Source organism: Amia ocellicauda, chromosome 5, assembly GCF_036373705.1.
Source record: "Amia ocellicauda isolate fAmiCal2 chromosome 5, fAmiCal2.hap1, whole genome shotgun sequence".
In the NCBI taxonomy this organism is placed as follows: domain Eukaryota; kingdom Metazoa; phylum Chordata; class Actinopteri; order Amiiformes; family Amiidae; genus Amia; species Amia ocellicauda.
In genome coordinates this window covers 20,999,370-21,011,622 of record NC_089854.1, presented here as the reverse complement: position 1 = coordinate 21,011,622, position 12,253 = coordinate 20,999,370, and the positions used below count along the sequence as shown (strand labels likewise).

The 12,253-nt window shown below is 46.7% G+C and overlaps 1 protein-coding gene across 2 annotated transcripts in view; it reads right to left on the bottom strand.

Annotated features, from left to right (window-relative positions):
• The window catches only part of cep112 (centrosomal protein 112), a 119,161-nt gene that overhangs the window by 46,832 nt on the left and 60,076 nt on the right, over positions 1-12,253 (bottom strand). For both annotated transcript variants that reach the window (XM_066704260.1, XM_066704261.1), the window contains exons 19-20: positions 11,425-11,532; positions 4,968-5,150 (exon numbers count right to left, since the gene is read on the bottom strand). In XM_066704260.1, the coding sequence (XP_066560357.1) occupies positions 4,968-5,150; positions 11,425-11,532 (291 nt within the window). The remainder of the gene's footprint in view (positions 1-4,967; positions 5,151-11,424; positions 11,533-12,253) is intronic.

Here is a 12,253-nt window from a genome sequence, read left to right as displayed (position 1 = left end):
GCTATCCGTCACCAGTGCCAACTTTCCGCACCAGAACTTTCTGCCAGTGGCACAGATTTCCTTTAAAACAGAAGAGAAAGAAAAAAAAAAAAAAAAAGAACGAACCCAAGTCCCATTATGAGGAGACCATTTCTGCCGCTCAGCACCATGTTGTAAACTTTCACATCCGCTGGCCCCACAGAAGACTCGCGGTGCCACCACAGTGGGCACACATGGCTTCCTCTCACCAGATGAATCAGTAAGGTAATAATAAATAAAGGAGAGGCCTGCTCTGGTCTGCGTTGGCCGGTCTGGGTCCGGTCAAACAAGGGTACGGCAGCAGCCATTACTAACAGGGACTTAGCAAACACATCTGAACAGCGGGGGTTTGTGAGAACAACAATAAGGGATGGGTACTAAAAAACAAGGTGAGGATCCTCTTCCCCACAGTCTCATAAAGAATTGGCCATTTCACTGACTCTCGACGGCGGCAAGAAAATGTCAGCCTGTGAATCTGACCGTAAAAATGTGCCGGCACAAGACAGCTAATGCATTAGCATTATATCACCGGGACAGCCATAATCAGACAACAGCTGTTGAGCTTGTTTGTACTTTGGTGCAGACAACACCCTTGGTCTCAATGAGCACCTCAGTGACTTTTGATAAACAGCCGGGGGAGCGCAGCGCCATTCCCCTCCCCACAGAGCTGTTTCTACCACAGCAAGAGACACTGAATTCTGCGGTCGGATCCGGGTTGACCGTTCCAGTTCTTCACAGGGGTGTTCTTTCGGACCGAGGTCAGGACTGTGAGCGGGGCTGTAACACGTTCCCAGGCCTTCTCTTCTCGAGCCCCTCTGCAACGATCACAGCTCTGCGATAGGCCATTACAATCTTGGCAGATAAACTGGCGCTCCTCGGCATAAAATCCCATCAGCGCTTGTCAGTAAACGTGTCCACAATAACAAAATATGTGCTGGTGGTCACAGTGACCTTATCAGTGCATAAACACATGAACATTTATATCTACACACACATAAATACAGATCTATACAACATATTTACTTCCGATGCACTGTCATAGCAGTGCGGAGACCAGGACTGTAATTTGTGGTATTATATAGTTTTAATTACATTTCATATTTCACATCCAGGCAGGCTGGGTGTTCCTAGTTCAGCATTAAAGAGTGTACGAGTAAGGCAGTGAGCTTTACGGTTTGTTGTCCTACTAGACAGAGTATAAATGTGTGTGTGTGTGGTAATGAAAGAGATGATTAAATTCCAATCCTTTCCAGCAAATCAGAGTGTGGGAACCATAAGTCCCAGATATCCCAGCATCATTACTTTCCTTCATGATTGACCATGCATTTCAATTCACAAACCCAGTTTACCTGTAGATTAGGTGGCCCCTCATACCAGTGGTGTGCACTGCCCTTCAGAATCCTGATCCTTTTATTTGGGTTCCAATCACCATCATCATTTTAAAGCACAATATTCTCTCTCTCTCCCTCTTAACGAGAAAAACAACTGCTCCGAGCCCGTAGTGTAGAGGTCTATGCTTCCTCACCCTGCGGCACAGTCCGCTCCCGATGACCATCTCCACGGTGACAACATCAGAGACTCACACAGGACTCCTCCAATCCCACCCCGCCATGGCGCACCTTATCTGTTTGCACCATCCAGGCCCAAAAGCATCCTATTAGTGTTCAGATTGTGGGATTGACATGCTTCATCATTTCTAGGGTAAGAAGACATACATTTAAAAAAGGGCAGTGCGACAAGTCTGACTGCTTCTTCAAACAGCCTGAAAAACTGCGAACAAATCCCCTATTTTGCACTGTAGGAATTTTAAACAATAAAAAGCTGCATCTTATTATGATTATTATTCGTTTACAGCAGTCCATTTCAACTGCTTTCCAGACATAGCGTGTCTGCGTACCCTTTGACCTCTTCTAGAATAAACCGCACAATGACTGCAGCCAGCATCCCTGGTTAACAGACCAACACAGACCCGCAATATCAAGTCAAATACACTTCTGGTGTCAGTTTTATTCCTTCGGGGGCACGTCAGGAGCCGACTAGTAAACAAGAGTCCGACAGATGTGCAGCTTTTGCTGTATATATTTAAAAAGTATACATATAGTTTTGTTGTTTGTTTCTTTCAGGAGTTTCATTTCCGCAGTTTTATCATTTAAATTCTAACTGACGCTCTGCATTAAACCAGTGGATATTGACAACTGACATCTGGACGAAGCCTGTTGGTCTGAACATAGTGGGCCTTGTTTTACAGTGTGAGTGAGGGATTTGTCAATGAGCAAGGCTGGTACATGTGTGTATTGTGGTTACTGTAACATACTTCCAGCTGGTAGATTTAAAATAATGGTTTAAAAATTGACCTATGAATCATCTGAATTTAAAAAACATGCAAAATGTAAAGAATGTGTTTGAAAACTTGAAAACTGATGAATAAATCTGAACAACTTGGGAAAACCATGCCCCCTGTTTGTGCACAACTACTGGAAAGGAAGACAGTGTTGCAGCACCACAGCCAGGACTCTGACCGCTGTGTAAACGTAAAGTAAACTTATCCTCTGATGGCTGTGCGTCTGGACAGGATCTAAAACAAGGGCAGATTTCCAGAGTACACACAGTCTCTCTCCCACTGTAGCTTTACAAAAAAAGACAAGTTTATCCTGGGAAAGCAACGGCTCTTTTAAGAACTGTTTATTGCTCAACTCAAAGACTTGAGTGCGATCCACACTCTGAGCATTTCGCAATAAAGATAAGAAACATCTTTTCTACTCTTCTTCTGGCACATCATGCATTCCCTGTGTTTAAACTTTTCCTTCTGTTCAACTGGATGAAATCGTGGCCCAAGACGTCCTCACGTAGTTGTCTGGACTGCATGTGGCCATGGTCTTCGGCAGCACACGTGTGCCGGGCCAGCCGTTCCAACATCGCAGATCCTGCACGGCCCTCAATACATAACAGTTCAGGCTGTCGAACACGACGGTAGAGTTTGTCAAGTTTAGCATGAATAGTTGCCCCTGACTATCAAGGTAGAAACTTTATCTGCCCTTATGATGACCTGACAGTTGCTCTTACTCGGCTAGGAAGGACCTGCGGTTAATGAAACCCCGGCCCTGCCCCTGCTGTTGACTCATGGTGTGTTGCCCCCAGCAAGATACCACACCTTCGAACTTCAGAAGAGATGGAAACCAAACGGCAGCTGTTGAACCAAACTTTCCTCACTGTATCTTTTGGCTGCTGTGTAGAAAACACAAAGGTTTGGTGCTGGCAACAAGTTGCAGACACCACTTCAGGATTCAAACCTCTTCTGGATCACTTGGCTTGTTTTTAATTTGTTGGGAATTTATGTATTATCTTTTTAAAGGAAATGAAATGATTTCAGGCCCTTATTCATCGTTCTCCATACCCTCCTCCTAGAGAGCCACACTGGCTGAGTGTCCTGTGAGTTGAAGAGTCCGGGTTTCACTCAAGCTGGAAGTATGGAAACTTCGGTAGTCAATCATCTTGAGAACTGGCCAATCAAACCTGTTCCTCGGTAATCGGCTTCACATAATCCTCAGCACTCCCTTCATTCACAGAGCAGAACAGCCTAAACTTGCAGACACAGATTGTCTGCTTTATCCTGGTCTTGGCACTGAGTCGCTTCAGTCCACCTGTAAACAAACAACGGCAGCTTGGAAACATTTATTCTGCTCTTGAACCCATTCAAACTAGTGAGACGCACTAGCCAAGATACCTCCACTCTGGACATTAAAGATTTCCTGTCAAATTAAGAAACGTTTGATCACGTTCATCAACAACAAACAATTATATTGATTTTATATTTGCAATTTTTTGTTTTTAAACAAAACAACACTGCTAAGAACTTCAGTTTTGTCTTGAAGGCAGCATCACTCCCTCCTCCTTTTTGTTTTTTTCCCCTATCTCACTTCCACAACCCTTGGCGCGCACAGTGCCATATAGTTATCACCCCGTATGGACACCTCCATAAGCTGTCCGTGTCTTCCTGAGCCAATAGCTCTGATGATTTCCAGCTATGAATCAATAAAGATGGGTTTCCATGCCGACAATGCACATTTAATCTGAGAGTTTGAAGAGTCAAACACGTCCGCAGTGGGGGGGCATTCTACCAAGCGGTTCCCCACCGAGACCACAGGACAGAAGGGATCGGGGAAGGGAGGAGACGGGGGGTGGGAAGCACAACAAACCTGCTGATGGAAGAATGGAGATTATAATCAAGTGACCAGATGCTTCATGATCTCAAAGAGAGAAAACAAAAAGCTCAGATATAAAATATGGGCAAAATGAGATGTAATAAAAAACAAAGTAGAGCTTTAAAGAAGCAGGATGATGGCTACCTGCAGTGCGGAGAGAAACAGACAGGGTGCCTCCAACAGCCGCACCATATCTCACAGAGCTACAGGCAAACGCAAAATTACATCTGTGATACAGATCCAACAAAACAGGGAAAGAAAGGAGAAAAGCTGCCTATGGTTTGCAATAAAGGGGCCGGATCGCACTGTGCCGAGAGATTCCTTAAATCTGGCTACCCATGGTGTCCGCATATTTGTCTTTTCAGTCCCTGTATAAAAAAAACGCTGCGAAACAAGGAAATACAGAATTGCGTAAAAAAACTTTTTTTTTTTTTACGGTTTCTTTTTTTCTGAGTGTTTTTTTCTGCCCGCGCAAGACGAGAATCTGAATAAAACTGAAAACCGTGCAGTGGCGCTACAGTTGTCCTGCAACCTCGCCTTGCTCCTTTCAGTGGGCGCCACCCGTCCCATGGCTGCACCAGGCTGTTCCTCGCCCTCCCAACCGTCACAACGCAATGTACCCCGTTGGACACACACATCGTCAACACAAATGACACTGACACAAACCATAATAATGACCAAAACAAGAACCCTCGTGATTACAATAACAAAAGGGAGAGTCGCGAGAAGAGGAGGCCCCCTGCTTACCTGACTGTCCCGCTGCCTCCACTCCTGCGTCTGGCTCTCGAGCTGCTCCACGGCGGCCCGCGACTGCTTCTCCAGACTCTCAATCTCCCGCTCATGGTCCCGGACCAGGCTGTCCTTCTCGGCGTTGTGCTGCTGGAAAAGGTGCGTCTTCTCCTGTTCGTGCTCCACTTTTAGCTCCACGATCTGATTGGACAACGAGCAGCAAACACGGCATCAGCAGAACATCCCTGTCGTCATGGCAACCCGTCCGCCGCGCCGTGACTTTCACTCCTGCGCCCTTGTCTTGCCTCAGACCCGGACCAGCTGACACACGCTTTTACATCATCATTACCTCATTTTCCATTTTCTTTTTGTATTTCCTCTCGTTGTTTAATTACCTCCAACAACCGTATGATACTGCCCAGTACCCCCCCGCACACAGACCAGTACAGTGCAAGGCCAGCGATGCTTTCTGCATGGTGCCACGGACATCTGACCCTTCCGACGCGCCCGACCCGCTTCCCCGGTCCCGAAACGACACGCAACTCATCTTAAAACTGTGTCTGTAACCATTATCCGCTTTATTCGCAAGACGAGAGCCTTAACGCAGAGCGATTATATTTAAACCAAGAAACCCCAGACTGAAGCAGTCAGTTCCTGCTTCTGCCAATAATCCTATTGTTATTGAGAGACTTCCATAAGAAAAAGAGAAAGAAAAAGAAGAAAACCACAGAAGGGTTAATTCTGCAGTCCTAATCTATTCTTAATGCCATTACAGTTTTCATTTTTTTGTCACCTCAGATCATTGCCGTCATCCCCCAGCCCCCCGCCCCCCGCGCCCCCACCCCACCTTCGATACCCCGCCGTCCCATTGCTCCCCCAAAACATCCCTTTTAATCGCTCCTAAAGCCTAGCGTTTCCTGAAACAACATGCAATAGTACCAGCGGCACAAACATACACACAGACACATACATATACATACACAGTGTTGTTGTCTTAAGGAAAAACACCACAACTAAAAAAGGAAGCGAACAAGCGAAGAAGAGGAAAAAAGAATGAGAGAAAGAGAAAACGGAGGCTTTATCTCGTTGTCAGCTACGCTGTTCCGACACAAACAGATGTACGTGTATCCGAGGGGCACCTGCTGTGCGGGAAGCCCACGCCACGATCAGACACAATCCGGCCGATTCCCAGGGTCCTTTCCCAGTCGCAGCCACGCAGGGTACGGTGACCCTGGTTGGTCCCTCTCTCTCCCCGCTAGGGCTGAATGGCAGCCCAAGACCAAGGCCTAGTCCTCGCAGCTTTGATACTAATCCTCACACATTGTGCAGCGCGGCACCCTACCTGGCCCGCAGACTATAGCTGGCGTGGCAGCCATTGAGGCAGGTAGTGAATGGGAAGCGGCAGGAAGCCTGCTCCCTCGGCACAGTGCAGGCCACACAGCTGCTGCAAACAGTCAGTTGCATTTTTCTTCAGTTTTGGTGGATTTTCAAGGAGAAGAAGAAGAAGAAGAAGAAGAAGAAGAAGAAGAAAGAATGATTAAAAAAGAAAACAAAAGAAAGGAAAAAAAAAATGAAAAAAAATGAAAAGGGGACGATGTATTATTTTTGGGCTCCTTGACCAAGCAGTGCAAGTGTACACGATCGCGTGTGAATGTCAATCGTGGCAGAGAAATCCTCTCTTGGAAAAAAAAAGGGAGAGGAATAATTTAAAAAAATGAGAAATGAAAGACATAGCGAAGTGGAGGAATCTACGGGAGGAAGCTGCACCGATCGGTCTTGTTTGAGAGAAAGGCAAGAGTCTGGACCACTTCGTCTTAAAGCTGTAGTATCCCTTTTACAGGACGGCCGCCCCTTGGTTTGCGCAAAAGGGAAAGAAAGAGACAAAAAGGGGGGTAACTCAGTTTTATTGATCGTTTTCTGTTCGATGTTCTGGGAAGGATGCTGACTGTACTAGAGAGAGTGATACGTTTTTTGCTGTACGTAGTATGCATTTTAATACACAATTCCTCACCACAAACAAACACACACAGACACATAAAATGAGGAAAAATCACATCTAATAACCAGGAAGCATTTGATGCCTGTGACCTGTAACTTGAAACAAAGCGAGAATGCGTCTGCTTTTCAAACTGGGGCGGTTTTAATTCATGTTAATGAGAATTCCTTTGAAAACGCTTTGATTGCATTCAGAAAAAAGAGAAAGAGCGAGAGAGGGGTTGGGGGGTGGGCACAGAGGTCCCTTTAAAATGATCGTTTCTCGTCTGCACGGAACGGACCGTTTAGATACACCGATGCAATGCCGGCGGCCCACTTTTGATGACGTGGAATTTGAAATCGGTATGAAAGAGACGAGCCGATTCTGACAGAGAGAGAGAGAGAGAGAGAGAGACAGGAGAGGAGGAGAGAAGACTGAGGAGGAGAAAGGAGAAAACAAACCAAACAAACCTTTTTGTCACGTCATGTCTAGTCACCCATTATCAAGGCCGCCTGCTGGATGCCAGCTTTGGGGCTCTAGCACAGGCAGAGTCCTGACTCGATCAATGCACCTTGTCACCGGGCTGATGTGATTATCACCCCCCGCCGCTGAGGCAACAGTGAAGTTGTCAGTGGCAGCGGGACAAGCCTCGCAGTGATGCGCGCCTGCGTCAGGAGAGCCCGTCAGGTTGCGGAGGACAGCGCTGCCTGGCCCATGCTCAGCAGGGGGGTGTCTATTCTTCAGTCAGGGAGTGAAAAGGGGTCTCTGTGTGTGCGCTGCGTTGTGGTGATTTTCTTTTTTGAATTCTTTGTGCACTGATGGGTGGGACGAATTTTTTTGCTCATGGGCAAATTATGACACCACTCCGACGTTGAGGCGTTCATCCCCCCGCTCCCCCCAACGCATCTGTGACTGCGTCGGCTCGATGTGTGTGTCAGGGACTCAGACCTCTTACTGTAGAGGTGGAGATGTAGGTGTAAACACACAGACACGCACACAGACGCACACGTGTGCGTCTGTGTGCGTGTCTGTGTGTTTACACCTACATCCCTGCCTCCACAGTGGCGGGTCCCCTTCACAATGCAGCTCAAGCCTCTGCCTTTGACGTCACGTGATCAGAGCAGAACGAAACAAAAAGGACTGAACCGAGATCCACTCATAATTATAATAATACCAGCAACATTCAGCACAACATTTTGTTGCACTTAAGACCTCGGGTTCCAGACGTCTGCCTGCGTTACCGTCAGTGTCCGTGTTTAATCAGGCGGACCGAGAAACCGTCACTCACAGAGCACATCAAACACCAGCCACAGGTGAGCGAGAGCAGCTCGGTAAGCATTACATTTTAATTTGAAAAGCTCCGTTGGTTCTTATATTTGATCTCTCGGGATGCCTTTTCCTTCAGCATGTATCTTACCCAGAAAAGCAAAACACAAATAAGTCAAAGATTCAAAACACAATCTGGCCATTTTAATATCTCATGACCGGAACAATATCAAGACTCGCCATGAAAGACAGGCCGGGGTCCGATCACACCTCTCTCAGGACGTAAGTCAAAGAAACATTCCACTGAAGGCTATTTAATATGTGATTTCCACTGTGCCTTTCAAACACAGAAGCATCTAGGATCATTCAATGAACCGCACCCCCCCCCCAAAAAAAAACAAGACAGAACTATATTCACTGCAGTAGCACTACAGTACAAGGCTTTAATGTCCTAAATTACAGATGGACCACAGACCTTCCCATACAAGGATTTGGGGCCGCAGTGCCACTCTGAAAGGAACACCCCTAAGACCGTGGCAGCCCAGCACCAGAGCAGACCCAAGCCTGCTCATTGTAATGGTAACAGTGAACCCTGAGACGATGTCATCAAGTGCTTCCACTGATGATGACAAATCTAGTGACGAGTCGTTGTGTTGGGGTTTGATTTAGTTCAAAAGTATTACATGCAATGAGAACACAGTGATTGAGCTGAACTTACATTCCCTGTGAGATATTGGATAGTAACTCTAAAAGTATCATGCAATGGTCTTAAAATAAAATAAACAATCTATATACAGATGGGTGACCTGAATACTGACGGCAATAAATCTGAGCAATGATCTGAGGTGGAGGAACATAAAGAATGCAGATGCCTCTAAACAGGTTTACTGCATGATGCAATTTATCAATTAACATCCTATCATGCTCTGTGGCATGTATACAAATGCTGAGCAAGCCCAGCTGACCTCGAGTTTGGATCAAGATGGCAAGAGGAAAGGATCTAAGAGTCTTTGAAAGAGGGGTCATTATTGGGGCACGAATGGCAGGAACTTCAGTCACAAAGACACTAAACTGGCTAGTGTTTTCGACAAGTGGGCGAGTGCTTGTGTGGCAACACCAAGAGAACATTACAGGCCTGACTGCTTGACCCCTACAGTGAGGGGGTCCAGAGGCTCTGTTATGCTGTGGGGGGCATTTTCCTGGCATGGTTTGGGTCCACTTGTCCCCTTAGAGGTAAGGGTCACTGCAAATCATTACAAAATTATTGATCACCTTTATCCTATGGTGAAACATTTCTCTCCTGATGGGAGTGGTCTCTTCCAGGATGACAATGCCCCCATCCACAGGGCACGAGGGCTCACTGAATGGTCTGATGAGTATGAAAATGATGTGAATCATATGCTATAGCCTTCGCAGTCACCAGATCTCAACCCAATTGAACACCTATGAGAGATTCTGGACCGATGTGTTAGACAGCGCTCTCCAGACCATCATCAAAACCCCAAATGAGGGAATATCTTTTGGAAGAATGGTGTTCATCCCTCCAGTAGAGTCCAGAGACTCGTAGAATCTGTGCCAAGAGCATTGAAGCTGTTCTGTCGGCTCGTGTTGGCCCAACACCTTACTGAGACACTTTATGTTGTTTTTTCCTTTAATTTGTCACCCGTCTGTATATAGACAATGGCTGAAAGTGAAAAGTCTGTTTTCTGCGTAACAATTCACAATAAATCCAGATTATTATTTAGGCGTTGGGTGAATAAATTTCCATCCCTATATGAAGCGAAGAGTTACAGGTTCAGGCAGGGAGGGCGGTGACCTATTGATGTGATAGAATTAGGTCCCACCCTCATCGCCACAGTCACGCTTTTCCCCAACCTTGAACTCGATCACAGGGACTATTTTCTCTTTCCTTCGCCCAGATCATATGGGAGATGACGATACTTCGCACTGGGACATCCAGCCCAGATGGGATTTCTCATCATGAAAGGAGGCTACGGTGGAGGCCATGAAACAGAATACAACAATATTTATATTTCTCTGTGGATATCCACTGATATAATCACTCGGGCCCTTGAAAGAGTAAGCCGGGGAGGAAGGAGAGGAATGAACAGGAAAAACAATGACTGAACCACCAGCTGAGTCGAGCTGTCCTAACCTAAACTTACAGGGATCGGCACGAAGGCATTTTAATGGCTCAGTAGGGTTGTTTATGTAAGGCGCTATTAATGTCAGCAGGCAGTGAGACTCGGCCAGGAGAAGGAATCCACACTAACCCGGCTGGCTGTGGGCCACAGCTAACGACACATCAGTGAACTGCTACTAATTTCATTACAGAATTTGTATAAAGAAATACAAATAAAATAAAACAAACCCAAAAAACCTGAAAACATCAAAGACATTGTGTTGCCGACGAGCACAGAGATAGCAATAGGCCAGCGTTTGTTGTGTTGTTAGTGCAGGAGGCTTTGAAAATGCTGAGGAACAGAGTCAAGGAAAAAGAAAGAAAGGAAGGGGGAAGATGCTGAGCATTAAACAGCATCAAACCCTTTCCCACTGATGTGCCTGTTTGATGTCTTGAAACGTGTCATCTAATATTGATGGCGTTTAAATCTGGGACTCTGGATATTCTGTTGATCGCGGGGTGAAGCCCAGAGATCCGTCACCAAGAGCATGAGCTCCTCTTCATCTTGCTCACAAATCGATCCCGTTAACGAGATAACCGATGTCTCAGAAAGTTAATTGAAATTCTATCCGCATCAAAGGAAACGTAAAGGGAATATCTTTCACCCACCCAAAAACAAAGTCCTGTTAACCTGTGCAACAGATTCCCAGGCCGCCATCTTTAGATTGTGTTACTGAGACAAGGCGATGACATCACGAGCGGGGAACATAGGCCTTGCATATTGGTACTGCGCATTATAGTTTATGGGCCAGCCCTTTAATCCCAGTATTAGTCATTTCCTTCCCAACCGCAGTCTGCCTGAACCTCAGCGCGATGCTGGGCATGTTTTAGTAAAATCCCCAGTGGAGGCGAAGGCTCTAATGTATTTTGAATGGCTCCTGCATTCATAGAGTTTGATTCATACAAGAAACAAGAAAAAATGCATATAATGGACAGAATAATGTAGATAGACAGATACAATGGATAGATGGGAAAAGGCTGAGAGAGAAAGAGGAGGGAGGGAGGGGGGGTACAGACACGCATATGTGGCATAAATCTCGGAGATGACCGACCTGTTGCTCGTATCTCTGCTTGAGCTCCTCGAGTTGCCAGGCGAACTCTCTCGCTTGCTTCTCGCGGAGAGATTTTGATCTTGCCAGATCGGCCTCAACTTTCTCCATCTACAAAGTGAAAAGAAAGAGCATTTTTAATTCTCAGCTCATGGCCGCTGAAAGCCGAGTCTGACCTATTTTACCCGCAGCAGCGCAGAGCGAGTACTGCTCCTAGCCAACCCGCTCCCTGCACCAAGGTGTGAGCGACAGGGGGTGGCGGACAGGACCTCAGCAGCAGTTCTATGAGGAGAGGCCCAAGAGCTCCCGTCACTGGCACACTTAAGAGTTATTTACTAACTACAGTAACCCCGGGGTATATGTTAAAGTTATACACAATCCTGTCTATTCACACTCTTGATGCAAAATGAACACAATCACAACTGCCGGTCTACGAGCGTGCACCATGCTTTGGGACTGTAAACAACCCTCTTTCACAGTCTCAGTACAGATTAGCACAGTTCCCTTCAGGGTGAGGGTTTGTCTCACGGCCTTGAACAAACAAAAAGGCTCCTGAACAATTAAAATGATCCCACGGCTGCGTGAACGCACAGCAGGGAGCATCACAGAGCTTTTCCCAGCACCACCAGCCGGTGGAGGGACTCACAAACAGAAAGATGCCGTGTGATCGGCCGCAGGAGCGGGCGGTCCCGAGCCCCGTGCTGAAAGGCCCTGCTCCGGCAGCAGCAGGGTGCGAGGCAACGCTGGCAGATGCCTCCCCGGCTGAGCCTGTGATGTCAGGCGCACAAAGGCATATGGCAGGATATGGAAACTTTTAATAAGGCCGGTGAAT